We start from the raw sequence: 23,801 nt of genomic DNA, 5'->3' as shown, positions 1-23,801 counted from the left end.
TACTGTATGTTTATGGGAATATAAAATGTATGGGAAGCACTTTTGGCACTGACTGTTCATCTTGAAAAAGGCACTGGGGAGTAAAGAAACGTTTTAACAGTGTTAAAAGGACAGTAAAGTCAAAATTAAACTTTCACGATTCAGATAGAGCATGCAATTTTAAACAACTTTCCAATTTACTTCTGGTTTCAAATTTGCTTCGTTCTCTTGGTATCTTTTATTGAAGAGCAAAACTAGGTAGGCTCATAAGAGCTCAGGAGTGTGCACGTTTCTTTAGTACTCTATGGCAGCAGTGTTTTGCAACACTATTTGTAGCTTTGTTATACAATGTTGCAAAACGCAGTACTAAAGACATGTGCACACTCCTGAGTACTTATGAGCCTACCTAGTTTTACTCTACAATAAAAGATACCAAGAGAACAAAGCATATTTACTGTCCCTTTAACACTCTTCACTTCTTCCTTACGTTTCCACCTCTTAGCAAATAGCGTGCAGGAAATCCGGCTTCAAAGGGTGCCAAGACGGATTTACCGCACGGCTATTGGCTAAGAGGTTGAAACATCACATCTCAAGCAAAACAGCATTTTCTTGGGGGCTGCCTTAGCAGCTCAGAACGGCGAACGCTTGATACAAATAAAGGAGCTTTCAGCATGAATAAAAGTCACCTTTATTTGTTTCAATGGTCAATCCTAGCGTTTCACAACTGCAGTCTTGGGTGGAGGATAACACCCCAAAGCATGAATTAGAGCCCCCGCGGATTCTGCAATGCAGGGTCAACTGCTGCAAATTAAACAAATAAGGAGAGATATAAAAGTTTGAAAACCCTTTAGCACACAGACAGTCACAGTAAACCTATAGAAATAAGGTAGCATATGAAAAATACAACAACACACTATTAGATATCCTGTAGTATACTGGCTTAAACAGTCCTCCACGAATATGGTTAAAGGGACAGTCTACAATAGAATTTTTATTATTTTAAAATATAGATAATCCCTTTATTACCCATTCCCCAGTTTTGCATAACCAACACATTTATATTGATATACTTTTTACCTCTGTGATTACCTTGTATCTAAGCATCTTCTTTTTTTTTTTTTTTAATATTTATTTATATCCAGTAGTGTACAACAAAGAGACATGGCAACAAATAACAATACATTTCTTGATTGCACCACACAGGGTCATGAATATACCTCCAGAAAAAGAAATGAGGTACAAAAAACAAAAAAGAAAAATGACTAATTTCTTGTTTTGCGCCACGCAGGGCCAAAAAGGGAACAAAAGAGAAAAAAAAACGAAAAAAAAAACAATTTAACAATCTTATACATCTTATTTGTTCACTCTAGCCCTTAATGCTTTCTTAACACTACTGGTTTAATTTTTAATTCTTTCTTTAAATGATTTTCAAATACACGAACATTGGATTGCATTTCATGAACAATAAGTCATCTTTATACCAAAAACAAGACAGAACGAGAAAAAAAGAAAAAAAAAACCAATAGGTTGCATAACTTAGTGAGAACTTTACACTCAGTCTGAATTGAGTGTTATCTTATGTTAGATTGTTTTTCTCGTCTGTTTAGTTTGACCAAAAAATCTCTCTTAGATTATATTCCTAAATCCGTGTATATATCATAGTCATCCATATGCACACATACATACACGCCTATCGAACCAATCGATAGGTGCCACGATCCACACCAAGGGGGAAAGAAAAAGGGTGAAAAAAAAAAAAAAAAAAGATCCAAAAACCTCAGTATACTTTCTTAGCTAATTGACCATTCTTTGGGAAAATGCCCTGTGAGTATATTTTGAAGAACAAAAATGGCATTGCTCAATGGGCAAACTAATTGAATTTGAGTGCTATTCGGGAGTGACTTAATAATAATAATACCCTCCCATTTATTAAAGAAAGCTTGGACCTGCTCATTGTTTAAATTTTTTATATTGTACTGTTCCAATGTAATTTGCATGATGACTGCTTTCTTGAAATCTGAAAATTTTACCATCTGTGCGGCCTTCCAATTTTTCAAGATGATATTACGGGCTAACATCAGTAATGTATTGATAAGTTTGTACTCTCTACCACCCGTCAGCCGCGTGGTAAGAAACACTACCTCTTGCGGACCTATATTTATTCTCGGATTAACTACCCGCTTAATCCAATAAAATATCTTGTTCCAAAATTGCATAATTTTAGGACAGGACCACAGGCAATGCATAATATCAGCATTTTCTATGCTGCATTTTGTACACTGATGGACTTTTTTATACCACATGGTCATTTTGCTTGGAGTAATGTATACATTATATAACAACTTCAACTGGGATGCACGCCATGCTGTAGGGACCCAAGAGTCATTGATTATTGTCAGGCAATTCTGTACATCTATAACAAGAATCTCTGGGAAGTATCTTAGCCATATCGAATGTATATACTTAATTTGTCTAGTTTTAATATTGGCATTCAAAATTTTATACAGATTAGCTATTGAAAAACTTCCCGCTTGATAAATTTTAATCCCAATTGCTAACGGGCCCGTATTCCAGTGAGACTTGAATTCTGTTTGAATATAAGTTAAATAGTGCCGTATTTGGAGATAAGCAAAAAACTCCTTGTGCTGTATTCCATATTTAGATCTAAGAGTGTCAAATGTATCAATTACGCCAGGTTCCACCATTAACTGCCTAACATATCTTAAGCCTCTCTCTCGCCAGCCCTGAAAAACTTGAGACTGGTACCCCGGTTGAAATCCCGGGTTTCCTTGAATTGTTAGGAATTCAGTCGCAAATGGAACAGCCTTAATTTCCAGGCAATATTTTTGCCACACCCTGATGACATTTTTAAACGTTATCAGATTATCAATGTTACCAGGGAGGTTTCTAATTGGGCAATGTAATATAGCTTTCAGATCAAATGGAGCAACAATACTGGATTCACACTGATATAGGGTGACATACTCCTTTTCAGTAATCCAGTCAATAGCATATTTTAATATTGTAACCCAGTTATAGTATTTAATATTAGGAAACGATAGGCCAGCGGCCATATTATCATTCATTAACCTATTTAACGCCATCCGTGGTTTTCTCCCCTTCCAGATAAACTTAGAACACATCTGGTTGAATCTGCCGATATCTCTACTTTTAAGTAAGACAGGAATATTCTGTAACAAGTACAATAACTTAGGAAATAGTATTGTCTTAATTAACATTATACGTGGTATAAGTGAGATCGGGAGATTTATCCAGTTATCCAATTGTTTCTGCATTTCCTGCAAACAAGATGGGAAATTTAAGGTATACCACTCTGACGGATTATTGCTAAGAACTATACCTAAATAATTTATATGCTTGGTTTCTTTAAAAGGATGCCTCACATTCCCTTTTAATGGTCTCCTTATCCACAGTAACTCAGATTTACTTGAATTGATTTTATAACCTGATATTGAGCCAAACAGATGTAATAATTGAGCAATATCGGTAAATTAGCCTCCACGTTATTTAAAAAGAGCAATAAATCGTCTGCGTATAGTGAAAGAATGAACTTATGCCCCCGGATGGTAATACCCTCTAATTGATCGCGCAACAATATAGCCAATGGTTCGAGTGATATATTAAACAGGAGGGGAGATAAAGGACATCCTTGCCTTGTACCTCTATAGAGAGAAAAGAAATCTGTAGTTACATTATTTACAATAATGGAGGAAACCGGATTACTGTATATCAGTTTAATAAAATTAGCAAAATGGCCACTGAATCCAAACTTATCTATCGCCATGAAGAGATGACCCCAATCTACATAATCGAAAGCTTTCTCCGCATCCAACGCCACTATTGCGGCACTCAACCTGTCCGCGGTTTTCTCTGATAGATTATTCCAAAAATAATCTAATATCAACATGGTTTTACGGATACTTTTTACTGGGTTTCTCCCCTGCATGAAACCAACTTGGTTTTCGTGTATAATATTTCTAAGAATCGGTTGTAATCGCATAGCAATAATCAATGTCAATAACTTATAGTCTACATTTAATAATGATATAGGTCTATATATCTAAGCATCTTCTGACAGCCCCCTGATCACAAAACTTTATTTATTATCTATTGATTTGCATTTTAGCCAATTAGTGCTGTGTTGTGCTGACTCTTAAATAACTCTCCGGCCTGAGCACAATGTTATCTATATGGCCCACATGAACTATCAGTCTCCTGTTGTGAAATACAAATAAAAAAAGCATGTTATAAGAGGCTGTCAGTAGTGGCTTAGAAACAGGAAGAAATTTAGAGGTTTAAATGCTATCAAGTATATTAATATATCAATGTTGGTTGTGCAAAGCTAAGGAATGGGTAGTAAAAGCGTTATGTATCTTTTTAAACAATAACAATTTTAGTGTAGACTGTCCCTTTAACTATATATCCTCTTACACAGCCTGCCCTGCTTCAGCCTATTCACCAAATAAGTAGAAATTAAGCCAATAGGAATAGGGGGGAAAGATATAACAACGGGTGATGCCTTGAAGTTGTCTGTTTCTATCTATTTATATACATACAAGAATGCCATTATATAGTTGTCAGAGTAGGAGGGAAGAAAAAAAACAATTAGAAAAAAGTACCACAGAGAGCTGTTTTCTTTACGTTTAACATAATGTATTTTATTATTTGCTGAACAAATTAACGGCTAGATTACGAGTTGTGCGTTAGGCTCGTAATACCAGCAGGCGTTAAAAAGCAGCATTGGGACTGGCCAACGCTGCTTTTTAACGCCCGCTGGTATTACAAGTCTTGAAGGTACAGGTGTACCGCTCACTTTTTTGGCCAGACTTGGAAATACCGCAAATCCATTTACGTCAATTGCGTATCCTATATTTTCAATGGGATTTGCATAGTGCCGGTATTACGAGTCTGCCAAAAAGTGAGCGGTACACCCTCTCCTGTCAAGACTGGTACCGCATTTTAAAGTCAGTAGTTAAGAGTTTTACACTACAACGCCGTAGCATAAAACTCTTAACTAAAGTGCTAAAAAGTACACTAACACCCATAAACTACCTATTAACCCCTAAATAGAGGCCCTCCCGCATCGCAAACACTAAAATAAATTTTTTAACCCCTAATCTGCCGAACCGGACATCGCCGCCACTATAATAAATATATTAACCCCTAAACCGCTGCACTCCCACCTCGCAAACATTAGTTAAATATTATTAACCCCTAATCTGCCAGCCCTAACATCGACACCACCTACTTACATTTATTAGCCCCTAATCTGCCGCCCCCAACGTCGCCGCCACTATATTAAAGTTATTAACCCCTAAACCTAAGTCTAACCCTAAGCCTAACACCCCCTAACTTCAATATAATTAAAAGAAATCTAAATAAAATGACTATAATTAACTAAATTATTCCTATTTAAAGCTAAATACTTACCTGTAAAATAAACCCTAAGATAGATACAATATAACTAATAGTTACATTGTAGCTATCTTAGGGTTCATTTTAATTTTACAGGCAAGTTTGTATTTATTTTAACTAGGTACAATAGTTATTAAATAGTTATTAACTATTTAATAACTACCTAGCTAAAATAAATACAAAGTTACCTGTAAAATAAAACCTAACCTAAGTTACAATTACACCTAACACTAAATTAAATACTATTAAATACAATTATCTAAAGTACAAAAAAAAACTAAATTACAGAAAATAAACAAAATTACAAGATTTTTAAACTAATTACACCTAATCTAATCCCCCTAACAAAATAAAAAAGCCCCCCCCCAAAATAAAAAAGCACTACCCTACACTAAATTACAAATAGCATTGCCCCAAAGTAATCAGCTCTTTTATCTGTAAAAAAAAATTACAAATCCCACCCCCCAACATTAAAACCCACCACCCACACAACCAACCCTACTCTAAAACCCACCCAATACCCCCTTAAAAAAAACTAACACTAACCCCTTGAAGATCACCTTACCGGGAGAAGTCTTCACCCAACCGGGCCGAAGTCCTCAACGAATCCGGCAGAAGTGGTCCTCCAGACGGGCAGAAGTCTTCATCCAGACGGCATCTTCTATCTTCATGCATCCGGCGCGGAGCGGGTCCATCTTCAAGATATCTGACGCGGAGCATCCTCTTCAATCGACGGCTAACACAGAATGAAGGTACCTTTAAGTGACGTCATCCAAGATGGCGTCCCTTCAATTCCTATTGGCTGATAGAATTCTATCAGTCAATCAGAATTAAAGCAGAAAAAATCCTATTGGCTGATGCAATCAGCCAACAGGATTGAAATTCAATCCTATTGGCTGATCCAATCAGCCAACAGGATTGAAATTCAATCCTATTGGCTGATCCAATCAGCCAACAGGAATGAGCTCGCATTCTATTGACTGATTGGATCAGCCAATAGGATTGAACTTCAACCCTATTGGCTGATTGCATCCGCCAATAGGATTTTTTTCTACCTTAATTCCGATTGGCTGATAGAATTCTATCAGCCAATCGGAATTGAAGGGACGCCATCTTGGATTACGCCACTTAAAGGTACCTTCATTCTTCAGTCGCCGTGGAAAGAAGAGGATGCTCCGCGTCGGATGTCTTGAAGATGGACCCGCTCCACGCCGGATGGATGAACATAGAAGATGCCGTCTGGATGAAGACTTCTGCCCGTCTGGAGGACCACTTCTGCCGGATTCGTTGAGGACTTTGGCCCGGTTGGGTGAAGACTTCTCCCGGTAAGGTGATCTTTAAGGGGTTAGTGTTAGGTTTTTTTAAGGGGGTATTGGGTGGGTTTTAGAGTAGGGTTGGTTGTGTGGGTCGTGGGTTTTAATGTTGGGGGGGATTTGTAATTTGTTTTACAGGTAAAAGAGCTGATTACTTTGGGGCAATGCAAAGGCCCTTTTAAGGGCTATTTGTAATTTAGTGTAGGGTAGGGCTTTTTTTATTTTGGGGGGGCTTTTTTATTTTGTTAGGGGGATTAGATTAGGTGTAATTAGTTTAAAAATCTTGTAATTTGTTTATTATTTTCTGTAATTTAGTGGGGGGGTTTTGTACTTTAGATAATTTTATTTAATTGTATTTAATTGTATTTAGTTTAGGGAATTCATTTAATTATAAGTGTAGTGTTAGGTGTTATTGTAACTTAGGTTAGGTTTTATTTTACAGGTACTTTTGTATTTATTTTAGCTAGGTAGTTTATTAAATAGTTAATAACTATTTAGTAACTATTCTACCTAGTTAAATAAATACAAACTTGCCTGTAAAATAAAAATAAACCCTAAACTAGATACAATGTAACTATTAGTTATATTGTAGCTAGCTTAGGGTTTATTTTATAGGTAAGTATTTATTTTAAATAAGAATAATTTAGTTAATTATAGTAATTTTATTTATATTTATTTAAATTATATTTAAGTTAGGGGGTGTTAGGGTTAGACTTAGGTTTAGGGGTTAATAAATTTAGAATAGTGGCGTAGGTAGGTGGCGTCGATGTTAGGGCCGGCATATTAGGGGTTAATAATATTTAACTAATGTTTGCGAGGCTGGAGTGCGGCGGTTTAGGGGTTAATATGTTTATTATAGTGGCAGCAACGTTGGGGGCAGCAGATTAGGGGTTAATAAATGTAGGTAGGTGGCAGCGACATAGGGGGCGGCAGATTAGGGGTTAATAAATATAATGTAGGTGTCGGCGATGTTGGGGGCAGCAGATTAGGGGTTCATAAGTATAATGTAGGTGGCGGTGGTGTCCGCAGCGGCAGATTAGGGGTTAATAATTATAATGTAGGTGTCGGCGATGTTGAAGCGGCAGATTAGTGGTTAATAAGTGTAAGATTAGGGGTGTTTAGACTTGGGGTTCATGTTAGGGTGTTAGGTGTAGACATAAATTTGATTTTCCCATAGGAATCAATGGGGCTGCGTTAAGGAGCTTTACGCTGCTTTTTGGCAGGTGTTAAGACTTTTTTTCAGCCGGCTCTCCCCATTTCATATGGGGAAATCATGCACGAGCATGTTACACCAGCTCACCGCTAACGTAAGCAGCGCTGGTATTGGAGTGCGGTACGGAGCAGAATTTTGCTCAATGCTCACTTTTTGTCTGGGTTGTAAAAACCCATAATACCAGCGCTGTCTGTAAGTGAGCGGTGAGCATAAACTGCTCGTTAGCACCGCACAGCTCAAAACGAAAAACTCGTAATCTAGCCGATAGTCTTTAAGAAGCTACTGTTTTTACTTGTTGCCATCAGTGTTTGGACGGAGGAACAATATTCCTTGAGAATTGAGAATAATAAATCAGTCTGCTTCATGCATGATACCTGTTTAATTTCGCTAACTGAAGTATATTTTTTTAAGGTTGCACTGGTGAACATCACAATGTTAATACAACTCTACAGAATAAACATATACTCACCGTAATTACTGCACAGGAATGCATGGAATAAAGAGGGGAAAAGAGATTATGAATTAAGAAAAGCAAACAAGTTGCACAATAAAAATACACTGCTATATGTTTATTTCACAAATAAAAACCATAACTAAAAACTTTTTTATTGCACAGAATTCAAACACTCCCTCCCCTAAAAGGCATGGCCATATCTGATCACCAGCATAAGCAGGGGAAACACTATATTACTGAAACACAACTAATACTGTGCTTTCAGTTTGGTGGCAATAGGGACAGCATATACTTTTGTACTATGCTGTGTCACATGATTATTATACCTACATAAAATACTGTAATAGCTTTAAAGGAACATTAAAGGGACAGTTTACTTGAAAATTATTATTGCTTAAAAAGATAGATAATCCCTTTATTACCTATTCCACAGTTTTTCAAAACCGACACTATACTTTTTACCTGTATCTAAGCACCTGCAGACTGCCCCTTTCATCTCAGTGCTTTTAATAACCCTGTATTTTAGCCAATCAGTGCTTGTTCTTGTATAACCATTATCATTCTCCATGAAAGTGAGCACAATGTTATCTACATGGCACACATGAACTAGCACTGTCTGGAAAGATTTTAAAAGCTAATAAAAAGAACTGAGATAAGGGCAGCCTGCAGGGCTTAGAAAAAAGGCAAACCGAGTTTATAAAGTATATTAATATTTGGGTTAGGCAAAACTGGGGAATGGGTAGTAAAGGCTTAAGGCTTTATTTATCTTTTTAAACAATAAAAAAAAAGAAAAGGATTAGGCTGAGAATAAATTTTAGAGGTATTTTTTTATATTATAAAAGTTGTTTGAATATTAAAGATATAAGTGTAAGCTTATAGTTTCTATATGGAGTACTTTAGTGTGGATAAAATAAAGAGTGCAACATATTGAAACATAGGCTTCCCTAACCTATACTAATGATAACAATTTATGGCATATATAGGGCTCGATTTATCAAGCCCCTACGGCTGCAAGTTCTCACAAGAACTTGCTCGCCGTAATTTATCAAGCAACGGTCACCAGACTGCTGCTTCCCTAAGCTCTTCGCCACCTCTAAGGTGGCGAAATTCAATCTCTGCGGTTGAGTCCGACCGAGGAGATTGACAGCTCCTGCCCACGCGTGATTGGCTGTGCGCGGGCAGGGGGTGGGATTGCACGCAAGCGCAAAATTGCGCTTGTGTGCAATGTTGATTACCTACGGGTAATTTCGCCCCACCACAGGCGAGCTGAGGCGTACAGTGGTGCGTATACGTGCCCCTGTACGCCTCAGCTTTGATAAATCTAGCCCATAAAACAGTCAATAAAAGAGAGTGTGCAGACAAGGCAAACAGTGTTTCCTTAACTGACTGTTCTATTTACGTCCCTAATTGCCCTCAGCAGAAGAGATAGATAAGGGGAAACTTGGTTTCAACATGGTGGCATCCTAAACTTTATAATTAAGCAACTGAGAAATTATTTTTTAGATTTCAATTACAGAAAAAAGGGACAAGATAAATGAAGTATATTTCAGTTTTTACAATACATAACTACACATTTTAAAATACAACCTCAAGTGTTTTTTAGTGTCCCACCACTATACACTCACAAACCTATTACACTTTATAATATATTAAGTACACTTACATACCTATTACACTTTATAATATATTACGTACACTTACATATCTATTACACTTTACAATATATTACGTACACTCACAGACCTATTACACTTTATAATATATTACGTACACTTACAGACCTATTACACTTTATAATATATTACGTACACTCACAGACCTATTACACTTTATAATATATTACGTACACTCACAGACCTATTACACTTTATATTACGTACACTTACAGACCTATTACACTTTATAATATATTACGTACACTCACAGACCTATTACACTTTATAATATATTACGTACACTCACAGACCTATTACATTTTATAATATATTACGTACACTTACAGACCTATTACACTTTATAATATATTACGTACACTCACAGACCTATTATATTATAAAGTGTAATAGGTCTGTGAGTGTACGTAATATATTATAAAGTGTAATAGGTCCGTGAGTGTACGTAATATATTATAAAGTGTATTACGTACACACACAGACCTATTACACTTTACAATATATTACTTACACTCACAGACCTATTACACTTTATAATATATTACGTACACTCACAGACCTATAAAGGATTGCATGTATGAGAATTTCCTGCTACCCCCCACAGGTCATTTTTATTTCTTCTTTTCATAACGGATTGGCAAGCTATTGTTTTTGAGGCAGTATTCTTGCACATAACTGCTCATCCTCAGAGGGACGTAAATTAATACTGAGAAGGAATCTCAGATTAGCTGTCCACATCAAATATTTTCTACAGCAGCTTTGGGAGGAGACAGGGATGACAATGTCCTATTGAAGAATAAAATGCAACTTCTAAAATATTTTTTAAAAATGTGTAGTCAAGATTGTAATTCTAATTTAACAGGGCTCTAAATGTCTATTAACATTTTTTTTCTAATGGCTAATCTAATTAATGGCTCTGACTTTAATCTTATAATATTGAGATGACAACGTACTAGCGGTATCTTCCTCAGCAGGTTTGCGGACAGGGGAACAGAAGGAGATACCATAAGGAAAATACAGGATACAGGTGCCAGTTTGCATCTCTTCAGTACTATAACCTCTCGTAACAAGATGCCTATCAAAATGAACTGAATTATTCAGGGTGAAGAACAGAGCAGGTGAGAAGCACCTGCGTATTAGGTAACAAAGTCACAAGCAGAGCAAAGAGGCTTCTCACAGTAACAGAAGCTCTCCGGCAGCTCTGCCAATCTATAAAAGCCTGTGTATTGTCAGCACTGGAGGAGACAGAGCTGCTATTCATCTGATCCCAGATACTCACTTGTCCGGCAGTAGGGATAAGCATTCCATGCTTTCTCGTGTATGTTCAGTGCTCCCTCAGGCGCCAGCATCCTCACAAATGTTGGCACTTTACTGTACATGGAACAAACATTAGAAGATTGTTATACACAGAACCCTGTAGGTCAACTAAACACAATTTCAACAGTTTTACACATTGGAAATTGTTACTCCCTCCCCCACCCAAAAAACCTTAGGAAAAAAAATTGTATATAATCTGTAATGTGACCGAATTAGCCCAACATTTATCATTTTAGTTAAAGAATTTTGTAGCAATTTAACAAATCAATATAACAGGCTTTAGAGTCCTTCAGTATATGATACCTATAACCATGCATTCTAATACTCCTGCAAATTAATATAAATAAATACATTTCCAATCTCAAAATTGTACTTTATTAGCTAGAAATGACATAGACCAGCATATACAATAATTGCTAAAACAATGAAGCTGGCATTTCACACCATACACCCGACGTGTTTTGGTTTTGCAAGAAAGCACAAAACTGCACCCTGATGTGAATCTTTCTGGTAAAGGTGATATCACATTTACATCTCTAAACAGTGTCTGGATCAGATAAGGGTGACTGAAGCTCACAGTAAAGATTCCCAGGAGGGTGTTCTGTGCAAGGTCAGCTATAATCAACAACAGCAGTGTTAGAGATGCACATGCAAGGTGCAGCAATGCTTAACAGCAGTAGAATAATTGCTTGATCAACAAATACATAATAAAAAGACAATTGAATAACACTTATCTTGAATTTGTATTGAACAGTATTTTTTTTCTAACAAATTTTGACATTTTATTTCCCTGTCCCATGTATCATGTGACAGCCATCAGCCAATCACAGACTCAAATGTTTGAACTTGTGCACATGGCATCCACGTGCTTATACTGTAAACTGGAAAGTTTATTTTTGAAACTTCATGCTGCATCTGAATAACGAAAGTTTGACTTTAATGTCACTTTAATCTATTGGACAAGCAGACCAGAAAGATTAAAAGCCCACCACAGAACCGGAATATGCCTTTCTGGACCACAGCCACTTACATCTGATCCTTCTTAACCAAGAGAGACAAGGATGGAGGTTTTTTAATAAAGTCTAAACAAGCAGACTGCTATCCAATGCACCTAGCTTACACACTGGGATGAAAGATGCATGATCACTTCAGACAGCCCACTCACATGGCCTTATTAACATGATGTCTAATTCATATTTTGAAGACCCAGTGAATAGAGTGTTGTGATTCTGAGTCAGGCATTATAAATAAAGTAGGTTTTCAAGAGTTCTTTTTTGCCATAAGTGCATCTCTGAAAATGTCTTTCCTCTAATAGTACACTCCAGACATAACCCTTGCTCAATTTATATGGCTTATGCTTTGCAATAGTTAGACAAAAAGGCAATATAAGTATGTTGGTTGTGGTTACTTTTATTTAAATGAAAATGATGTGGTATGTTAGGAGAGTCCTGCTCAGTTTACAACAAGTAAGCCAAGAGATACTCCACCAAGCTAGTAATTGTTGCCTGTTCTGAGGTAAATGTCCAACCCTTTTTTAAAGATATCAAAGCTAAGTTATATTGTAGGATCAATTTTATATAAAAGGTATAATAGTGTGCCAGAGGACAAGATATCATACACCTCTCAAAAAACAATTCCTCTTGATTGTTTTGTAAAAATGGCAATATAATTATGTTAAGTGAGGGCGCTATACAGTTAAAGATTTCAGAAAATTATTACAGAAAAGAAGTGTTTAAATTCAAAACATCAAATGTGTTTATTAGCAGCCAGAGTATTATAAAAATAGCCCCTCATGGGGTGAAACGCGTTGAAAATAGTGGCATATGTTGTGTATCATAATATCTTTTCTCAAGCTCCATATATCTAATTTCTTAACCCGGGTTAATTTTATATGTGCTTTGATTTCAAAATAGACTTTTGCATTTTCTCCCCTTCTCCTGCATGCAAATTGCACTAAGGGCAGGATTCAATATCTCTAAGAAGGAGTAGCAGTATATCTGCTGAAATGGAAATACACGCTTAATCCTAACCACTGTACTAGAACGGTCTCTACAGTGTGCGTCACCCAAGACGTCAGACGCCATCGGTCACGTAGGGTGAACCCTCATTGGGAGCAACACGCTAGAGGAGCAACATGGTTGCAAATTTCCTCCTGCTATTCCAGATCTCAATGGCCTGTACAGGTATCGATTGTTAAACTAAAGCTGTGCAAGCATTGTTTGATCACATCTTTGAGAGGAATCTTTTAATACATTAAGAATCACTTAAGGATAATTAACTTTTGTTATCTACTACTCATACCATGACGGATTTGTCCTGAGTCGCTTGTAATAAGACTACGCTGGTCGCTACACCTGTTTTTATATAAATGGACACCATTTTATTAAAAACCTTTTAGATATTGGTGGTGTAACTAGATAGATAGTAACTGTATCTTATGCACATTTAGAGATACTCTTAATTGCTACTTTGTGTACTGCATTTTAACATTGTATATATCTTTTTTATTGTTTGCAAGGAATATACAGTACAACTCCAAAAATCCGAACTGCTTGAGGATTTGTCCAGTCCGTATTGTTGGATTTTCCGGATTCTCAGACAACGCTGATAAAATACAGTACCTTGTAAATAATAAAGGAGATGTATTAATTTAAAAAAAAAAATTAATAACTAATGTACAGATTGCCTTGTTAATTAAAAGAGTACAGTACTGTGCACATGTACATTCCTTTCTGTTACAGGTATTTGTTCAGTACATGCTGAACTGCTTGTTCACTGAATGCTAACATCTGCTGCACCTGGTGATCAGCTTGTGAACCAAGCTTCTGTGGTGCAGGATGGCTTTCAGCAGATGTTTGCTCTGTTTTAAAAGATAAAAAGAGATTTTTTTTTAGTAAATACTGCACTGCGTAAGGCGTTTCATTTTTTACAGTATTAAAATGCAGTACAGTACTGTACCTGCATATGACATGTTTTCTTCTTCCTGCTGTGCAGGGTGATCTGTTTGTGGATTGAGTGTTGTGAGTGTTTGCTGCTGCAGTTGATTGGTAGTTTGGATGGCAGATGCTTCTATTGTTTTCTGTAAATATCTTCGTATGTCACATTGTCTGCGACTTTGTAATTTCTTTGTGATAAAATTATTTAGCACCATGTGCACTTGCATAACGTCTTGGAGTGTAAAGCTATGGTTTCCATGCATTTTTCAGCAGTAGCCCAAGATATCTTTTCAGTTTCAAGTCTGTCATCTTCTTCATCAGATTTTTCTGAAGTGTGCTCCTCTGTCTGATCTGGATTTGTGATGCTGTCAATGATTTCTTGATCAGTAAAAGTGGCTGCAATCTCAACATCATCTTCAATGCATATCCACTCTTCTAGGTCCTCTTCATTAAGTTTGCATAGAGGGTTGTCTTCCTGAGCTAATTTGACAGATTGCATGAGTTCATTCACTTCAGATGCTCCCTGCTCTACAAGGAACCCTTCAAGATCTTCATTTTCCTCACACTCTAGCTCTCCATGCATCACATTTGGCCATAACTTTCGCCATGCTCTTAAAAGAGTTACAGGCTTGACTGCGTTCCATGCAATTACAAGAGAAAACACTGCATCTTTTATTGTAAAGCTGTGTTGAAATTCTATAGAATCAACAACCTTGTTTAACATTTTCACCATAAAGTCATTATTATAATGGCATTTGAAGTTCCTAATGACTCCTTGGTCCATGGGCTGAATTAGTTATGTAACATTTGGTGGCAAGTAAGATGCAAAAATATTTCCACAATCAGACACTAATTTTGATTCATGGGGGTGAGCCCTACAGTTGTCAAGAAGCAGCAAGCACTTTGTGTTAGCAGGTTTTCCCAAATTTGTTAGGTTCTGGCGAACTGATGGAATAAAATCTGTAACAAACCAATCTTGAAAAATGTCTTTGTCCATCCAAGCATTTTTTTGAGCTTTATAAGTCACAGGTAGGTGCAAAACTCCTTTAAATGCCTGTGGGCGCTTATATTTGCCAATCACCAGAAGCTTGATTTTATGCTGTCCAGAAGCATTAGCATAGGTGAGGACAGTAAGTCTTTCTTTATTCATCTTAAAACCTTTAGCATTTCGTTCTTGGTTTCCAGCCAGAGGTTTAGTGGGCAGACATTTCCAGAAAACACCTGTTTCATCTGCATTGTAAATTTGATCAGGTGTGAGATCATAGTCAATGACAATTTTTTCAAATGTTGCCCTATAGTCTGCTGCAGCATGTGTATCAGCCGACTGCCTTTCTCCAACAACATTTAGCTGTCTAATACCATGACGCATTTTGAAATTCCTAAGCCATCCACTGCTAAAGATACATTCAGAATCAATGTTCATTTGCTCTTTAAAAGATTTTGCTTTGGTGATAAGCATTGGCCCAGAAATTGCCATACCTTCTGATCGTTTAATCAAAAACCATTCATGCAAAACCGTATCAAGGTTTTCTAACTTTGGCTTATGTAAACTTTTTCTTTCTGCAATTTTGTTGTAAGGCTCAGATGAGGCTGTAAACTGTAGAATTTTATTTTTGGCATTTTTTATATCATAAATGGTAGACTTTCCAATGTCATACGTTTCCATTAGAACAGAAATACTAACTCCTGATTCAAGTTTCTTGATAATTTCAAGTTTCTCACTCAATTTCAGAGTGTTTCTCCTACACTTCTGTTTAGACACCTTATCCACTTTAGGAGACATTGGTACAGTATAACGGTACTGTGCAGTGTAAAGATGGTAAATACCTGCACAGGTACCTGTCATGTACTGTACTAGTTGTGGAGCTCAGATTTCTCGCTTGTTGCTGCTCTGAATGCTAATTTGTGCATGCGCAGTGACAAACTAACACCCGGAAGTTGTAATCACGACAGAGAGTCCGGATTCTCGAGTTGTCTGGATTTCCGGGGTCCAGATTTTCAGAGTTGTACTGTATATAGGGAGACGTCCCTAATTTACAACTAAGATATTTGTATTATGCTCTGGCTGCTAATAAACATATTTTATGTTTTAAATTTAAACACTTATTTTCTGTAATAATTTTCTGATATATTTAGCTTTATAGCACTCTTACTTAACATACTTATATTGCTATATAGTAGGATCAGCTTTACTCTAAGAGATTCAAATACAGTAAAAACAAATTTGGAATAGATTAAAGTCCATCAAAATAGATTATACATAATGCTGGTCATGCTTTCTATGTTAAACGCTCACTTTGTCAGTGGTTTCCAGCATTTTTATTTTTTATATACGAAATCCTCTGCATACTTTTGTAATTCATGTTGCCCACAAAAAATATATATTTTTATATGTCTGTGACACACCAATGTCTTCATTATAGAAATGCAACAATACAGTTAAAATACTGTAAATTAAGAATATATAGTCAAAGATGAATAAGACATTGCAGGCAAAATTTTATCATGCACATGAAAACACAAAAAACAGATTAAACCTATTTTTGTGTTAAAAAGGTTAAAATAAAGGTATCAGCTTCACTTTGACAGATGGGGACAACGCCAATTGCAATAACACAAATTGAATCCTACAACAACACTCTGAGCAAGCACTGTGCTTGATTTCAGTAGATAGAGCACAAGTAGATATGCCCCACATGAGTATGTACACAATAAAATCTATTACTGAAGCAGTAATAGCTTTTACATGAAGACCTTTTGCTAAAACAGGTTTTGCAAAATTGGTTGGTTCAAAAATTAAATGAACTGATGCGCATTTCAATTGTGGCTATTATGTTCCATTAATGAAGTGGTGGTCAGCCAGTAGATTAGTAATAGGCAAGTCAACCAATATTAATACAGGAGCAACAAAGATGTACAAGGCCTATGTTGGACGGACAGCAACTATTTAAATCATACACTATGTTTGCATGGAAGAGTGGATTAATTGGAGAGTAAAAGAGAATGAGTGTGACCACTGTGTATTTGGTTTGTTTCTGATACTAAAAACAATAAAAAAAAATAAAGTCACTCTTTCTTGGTAAAATATAGAAGATTTTTCCTGGCCACCTGTCCCTATCACTACTGGGAAGGAAAGACATTCCAAAACAAACTAACTTGGGGCTCCACGGCTTTAGAGTAGTTTGTAAGTGATTTTTTCAATGGAATTATTTAATTTATTTTTGCTTGTAGATTGGCACAACGTTTTGGCCTCAGACCATTATAAGCTGCTGATTGGTGCATACATACTATGCATGTACTAGTCTGTCAATCAAAATCTTGAATACACTCATAAGCCCTTAATATGTCCTTAACTGAACACCATGGTGCCAATCTAGGATTTAAAAAAGTCTAGGCCATCTTTTCTAACAGCAGAACTATGTCAAGCTAACTTAACATAATATTCTGATATGAAAGAGGAGAAGGGAATCTGAAATAGTAAGGTTTCATATGGATGTATTAATTTTCTATACATTTTGAAAGGCAAATTATAATTGACAGAATTCTTAGAGAAATAACAAACAAACACCAACATAATTGGTGATATAAACAATAATAAAAAACTGTTATACAACAATATCACTATTTAAAACATACAACTTACCTTTGTAAGTGGTAAATCTTGTGTGTGTACTGACCCTTCTCGCCATCCTTCTCATAAGGTTCGTTCTTAAGTACCTCGACACCTTCCCCTCCTCCTGTTTCATTCTTACTGGCTTCTGCCACAGAGTACAGCTGGCCCACTTGGTACTGAAAGAGTCCATACAAAAATATGTATGTCATAAACTATAAAACCAAATCATTAAAGGGACACTGAACCCAAATTTTTTCTTTCGTGATTCAGATTAAGTAACTTTCTAATTTACTCCTATTATCAAATTTTCTTCATTCTCTTGGTATCTTTATTTGAAATGCCGGCCCATTTTTGGTGAACAACCTGGGTTGTCCTTGCTGATTGGTGGATAAATTCATCCCCCAATAAAAAAGTGCTGTACAGAGTAGCGAACCAAAAAAAAAAAAAAGCTTAGATGCCTTCTTTTTCAAATAAAAATAGCAAGAGAACGAAGAAAAATTGATAATAGGAGTAAATTAGAAAGTTGCTCGAATTTGCATGCTCTATCTGAATCACAAAATAAAAATTTGGGTTCAGTGTCCCTTTAAGTTTATTAAAGGTCCTGAGTTTTGAAAATGTTATGTGTTCTTTAAATGATGTTTACAGGTAGCAGCTACAATAAAAATGAGCTATGAGCTTCAAATGGTAACACACAGTACAGTAACTGTCCTTGTAGACAGGAACCATAAACTTCTTAGTAATCAGTCTAAACATTGAAGACAAAACATATGTTGTATATTAAACATTGAAACAGATGTAATGTTCATCTAAAATATGACTATTAGTGCTATAAGCAAACAGAAGTATAAATACGTGCATTTCCCATTACATATACAAGTGTTTTTGATACAAAAGATTCACATTCCAATGACTTCTGAGATCTTTAAATAGCCTAATCTAATGCTAATTGACTTTCCACAACCCCAGAAGGTTCTGTGAGATTCATGGCTGCTGAAACACAAGATTACTTCCGCAAATGTTTTCCATTTTACTTGCAGCGTAACTGTGAAATTATTTTAGGATCACTGTCAATGCAGTGCTCCTTTTTTGCGGTACTGCTGATTCATACAAAATAATTACTAATGTTTTTGGTTGCCCCTTAATTCTTAGTATCTGATCCATGCTGTAAAGGTCATGGGATATTTTTAAGAGGATCAGCTGGTTCCACAAATGCTAGCATCTCATTTCTTCAATCCTTCCTGTTATTTCTGATCCTTTAATCTCATTTAGGTGTTTTGGTAAGAAAAAAAAATGTTTCAGAAGAAAATGATCTTGTTTTGCAATGAATATTGTAGGGAGTTTTTTGTTATTATTTGTATATCGTTATAGGCAGATGACAACAAAAAAAGTGACTAGAAAGGAAACTATGCATTGTCTTAAGAAGAAGCAGAATTACATAATTATGACTTCACCAGGACAAAGCTCAGTATCGAAATCTATGACAAGAATCAATCTTCCTTTTTTCATATTTTCATGTGACAAACAAGGAAACTGTGATTCATTTGTTATTTTACTCATTTCCTTTTCACTGACAATCCTGAACTTGAAGTTAATAAAACTAAGTTAATAAGTTAATAAAATGCACTGGTCACACCTATCCTCAAAAAACCTTCCCTTGCTCCAACCTCCCCTTCCAATTACCACCCTATTTCCCTACTCCCTCTTGCCTCAAAGCTCCTCGAAAAGCTAGTTTACGCACGTCTATCCCATTTCCTTACACTAAACTCTCTTCTTGACCCACTGCAATCTGGATTTCGTTCCCATCACTCTACAGAGACAGCAATTGTCAAGGTTACCAATGACCTACTTACAGCAAAATCCAAAGGCCACTTCTCTCTGCTTATCCTCCTTGACCTGTCTGCAACCTTTGACACTGTTGACCACCCTCTTCTGCTCCAAACCCTCCAATCCTTCGGCATCTGTGACACAGCTCTCTCATGGTTCTCTTCCTATCTGACTAACCGTACATTTAGTGTAGCCTTCTCCGGAGCATCCTCTGCCCTGTTACCACTTTCTGTTGGGGTACCTCAAGGCTCTGTCCTTGGTCCCCTTCTCTTTTCAATCTACACGTCGTCACTAGGTTCCTTAATAAAGTCCCATGGGTTTCAATAACATTTGTATGCCGATGACACTCAAATCTACCTCTCTGCACCAGACCTACCTCCTTCCTTACTAACCCGTGTCACTAACTGTCTTTCACACATCTCATCTTGGATGTCCTCTCACTACCTTAAGCTAAATCTCTCCAAAACTGAACTCCTTATTTTTCCCCCTTCTCCCAATGTCTCCACCCCCAAAATTTCTATAACTGTTGATAATTCCATCATTACCCCTACCCCGCACGCCCGATGTCTTGGGGTCACACTTGACTCAGATCTTTCCTTCACTCCTCACATTCAGTCTTTGGCTAAAGCCTGCTGCTTCCACCTTAAAAACATTGCTAAAATTAGACATTTCCTTACACAAGATAAAACCAAGATTTTAATACACTCTCTCATCCTTTCCCGCCTCGACTACTGCAATTCTATCCTCTTTGGTTTACCTAGCTGCCGCATAGCTCCTTTACAATCCATTATGAATGCCTCTGCCAGACTCATCTTCCTTACTCGTCGCTCTTCATCTGCTGCACCTCTCTGCCAATCCCTTCACTGGCTTCCTCTTGCCTCTAGGATTAAACATAAAATCCTCACCCTGACATATAAAGCTCTCAACTGCACTGCTCCCCCCTACATCTCAGAACTTGTCTCTAGATACTCTCCCTCCCGTCCCCTTCGATCAGCTCAGGATCTCCTCCTCTCCTCCTCTCTTGCTACTTCCTCATATTCCCGTTTACAGGTCTTCTCCAGACTGGTCCCCATCTTGTGGAATTCCCTGCCTCGCTCCATAAGACTCTCCCCTAGTTTTAACAGCTTCAAGCACTCCCTAAAAACTTTACTATTCAGGGATGCATACAACCAACACTAACCTTTCCTAACACCATTGCTTTCCCCTTGAACCCCTTAGATTGTAAGCCTATGGGCCCAGCTGTTTACAGATCGCTTCATAAGAGCCAACTACAACAGTGAAACTCTCGGCAGGGCCCTCTACCCATTTGACCCCTACAAAAGCTATCCTGTACACCGACTATGTTTACAGCACTGCGGAATCTGTTGGCGCTCTACAAATACCTGATAATAATAATAATAATAACTAAGGAGAGCGGAAGCTACTTTTAAATTGTGGATGCAGAAAATTAAAAATTAGCAAATTGCTTAAAATTGTCTATAGGAAAGAGCAGTGTTTCTCAATTCCAGTCATCATGCACACATTTTCAAGATATCTGAGCTAGAGCAAAGGTAAAATAATCACGTTGACCAGTAACCATGCTGTCACCAAAGGGAATCTTACAAATATAGCCTGTTAGTGTGCCATGAGGATTAGAATTGAGAAACACTGGCATAGAGAATGTGTAAGCACATTACCCCATCTACAATGAATGAGTCATCTAATTTGGTGTATGATGTCATAAAGAGAGAAAATATTACAGTTTATTTAGAGCGAAAAATAACTTGGGACATAGAACTGCTGAATTCTAGGGTTAGAGTCACCAGTTTAAACCCCATTCAAGGCAGTTTATTTTTTATATATGTCAGAGGTCAACATAAATAACTTCTTAGCTTATACAGAGGAAGCTAAGCTCTTAACTACTTGGTAGCAAACTCTTGCAGCCAAAGGGCTAAGGACATTTTTACTTATTATAGAATAATCTAATTAAACTACCAAAAATAAATGTATATGTTTTTGCTAGCCCCCCCCAACAACATCAATCTGAAGTAGAAGGGAAGTTTACCCAGTAACAAGGGTTAAACAGTGATAGAAGATAATTCATAGCCTGACATGCACACATTTATCCTGCTGTTTATTGTGTCAAACTCATTATGGTGACCACTACTATAACTCATCCATCCCTGCACACCAATTCATACCACCTTAAATCATACTTATCAATTCATCCTTAACCTATTTTTTTTCCCAGCCAAGCTACGGATATTTATAAATATAACTTTAGTTTAAAACAAGGTTGTTCAACATATGGGCAAGAGACCAACTTTCCCTTCTCTAAATAAATACTGTTTGTGGAACCAGACAGGAGTTTTGCAGCACATAAAGGGACTTTAAACCCTACAATTTTCTTTTATTATTCAGACAGTCACAGAGCAGGAAGATAAGGTCAGGATCGAGCAAGTGTATGCTACACTATAGGGCAGCAGTTTTACAAGAATGTTATACATTAACATAGCTCTAGATCAGTGGTTCTCAACCAAAGTGACCTCAAGGCCCGGTAAATTTTAGCTAGACATGTCCAGGGCCCGGTTGTTTTATATATATATATATATATATATATATATATATATATATATATATATATCTATATCTATATCAGCAGGGGCAGGCTGATCAGCCAGGCAAATAGGACCTGGGCCGAGGGACAGGCAAGTAGGGGGGCCCACAAATGGCATCTCCACGGATCCTGGTGCATTCCTTAAGCTGGAGTTTTCAGTTGCCCTATCAGTAACTAAGCAAAAAAAGTGTGGGTTTAGTGGGGGCCCTCGTGGGGGTCTGTTGCTGTGAGGGCCATGGAGTGTGGGGTCTGGCCTGGGGGGTTGGGTGCCCTTTCTCTGGTCCTTAATGTTGGAGGTCCTGGCTCTGGAGGTTGAGGGGCCTGTTGGGGGCAGGGCAGGGAGGCTACCATGTTCAGTTGCATAAAATTGAATACATTTTGGTTAGTGTGAGACAGTGTTCCTTTGGCCTTGATTGGTATCAGTCTGCCCCTGGTGTGCAGTGGGGTAAGAGTGTGCAGTGGGGGCATGACAGGTCGGGGCCCACCATCAGGGCTATCACGGCCCGGTACTGGGCCACGGCCCGGCTGTTGAGAAACCAGGCTCTAGATGGCAGCACTGTTTCCTACCATGTAGTTTTACAGACATGCCAATACTACCTATCTATATATCCAACAAGGAATAACACGAGAATAAAGCAAATTTGATAATAGAAGTAAATTGGAAACTTTTTAATTAAAATGATATGCTCTGTCTGAATCATGAAAGAAAAAAATGGTTTCAAGTCCCTTTAAAGCTTTAAGTTTCCATTTTGAATAAAAATGGATTGCAACACATTTTTATAATAAACATTTTTAAATTGTTTTTTAAACTAATTAGTGTAGACTAGATATGTGCATTCAGATTCTTCGTGAGGATACGAATGCAGAAGTAGACAGTCGATCGTAGCGTTTGGCTCTTTTTGGAGCTGCATTTATTCTTGTATCACAAGAATAAATCAGTCTCCGAAAAGAGCCAAATGGCACAAACGGCCACCTACTTCCGCATTTGGATCCCCACGAAGGATCCTAATGCAGATATCTAGTTTAGACTTTGAATGCCTTTATCCTGCTTTTGGGAAAGAAGCATGTGTGGTCTACTCTCTTGCAGACTCCGAAAAGAACAGTGGCTCCTGGAGGTTTGCTTGAGCCTTGGATGTAGTCTCTACAAAACTTTCTAGGGACTTTGCTGGTGGAATGTGCTCTGCAACAGCCGTTGTGGTTATATAAAGTTGGTGTCAGCAAAAATCTGACCTTTATAATGACTACAATGTTTGATGAATAAGTCCGTGCCTTGCATATACTATAAATTTTTGGGCTCATTTATGTTTACCTTATACTTATATAGAGTTTATGGGGTCATTATTTGTAGCAGTAAACTGTTATGGAATGTACTGGTGTTTCTAACTAAAGTTCTATGTTAATATTTTCTAGATATATATTTAATATGTTTTGGGTGGCATATATGTGA

General features: G+C 37.1%; 1 protein-coding gene across 1 annotated transcript in view; it reads right to left on the bottom strand.

The window, feature by feature from the left end:
* PITPNA (phosphatidylinositol transfer protein alpha) overlaps positions 1–23,801 on the bottom strand; it is a 173,778-nt gene that overhangs the window by 103,781 nt on the left and 46,196 nt on the right. Inside the window, exons 3-5 of the mRNA XM_053706235.1 lie at positions 17,965–18,110; positions 11,348–11,439; positions 8,411–8,418 (exon numbers count right to left, since the gene is read on the bottom strand). Of these exons, the coding sequence (XP_053562210.1) occupies positions 8,411–8,418; positions 11,348–11,439; positions 17,965–18,110 (246 nt within the window). The remainder of the gene's footprint in view (positions 1–8,410; positions 8,419–11,347; positions 11,440–17,964; positions 18,111–23,801) is intronic.

This window comes from Bombina bombina, chromosome 3 (genome assembly GCF_027579735.1).
Source record: "Bombina bombina isolate aBomBom1 chromosome 3, aBomBom1.pri, whole genome shotgun sequence".
Classification (NCBI taxonomy): Eukaryota; Metazoa; Chordata; class Amphibia; order Anura; family Bombinatoridae; genus Bombina; species Bombina bombina.
This window is presented reverse-complemented; position numbering and strand designations above follow the sequence as displayed.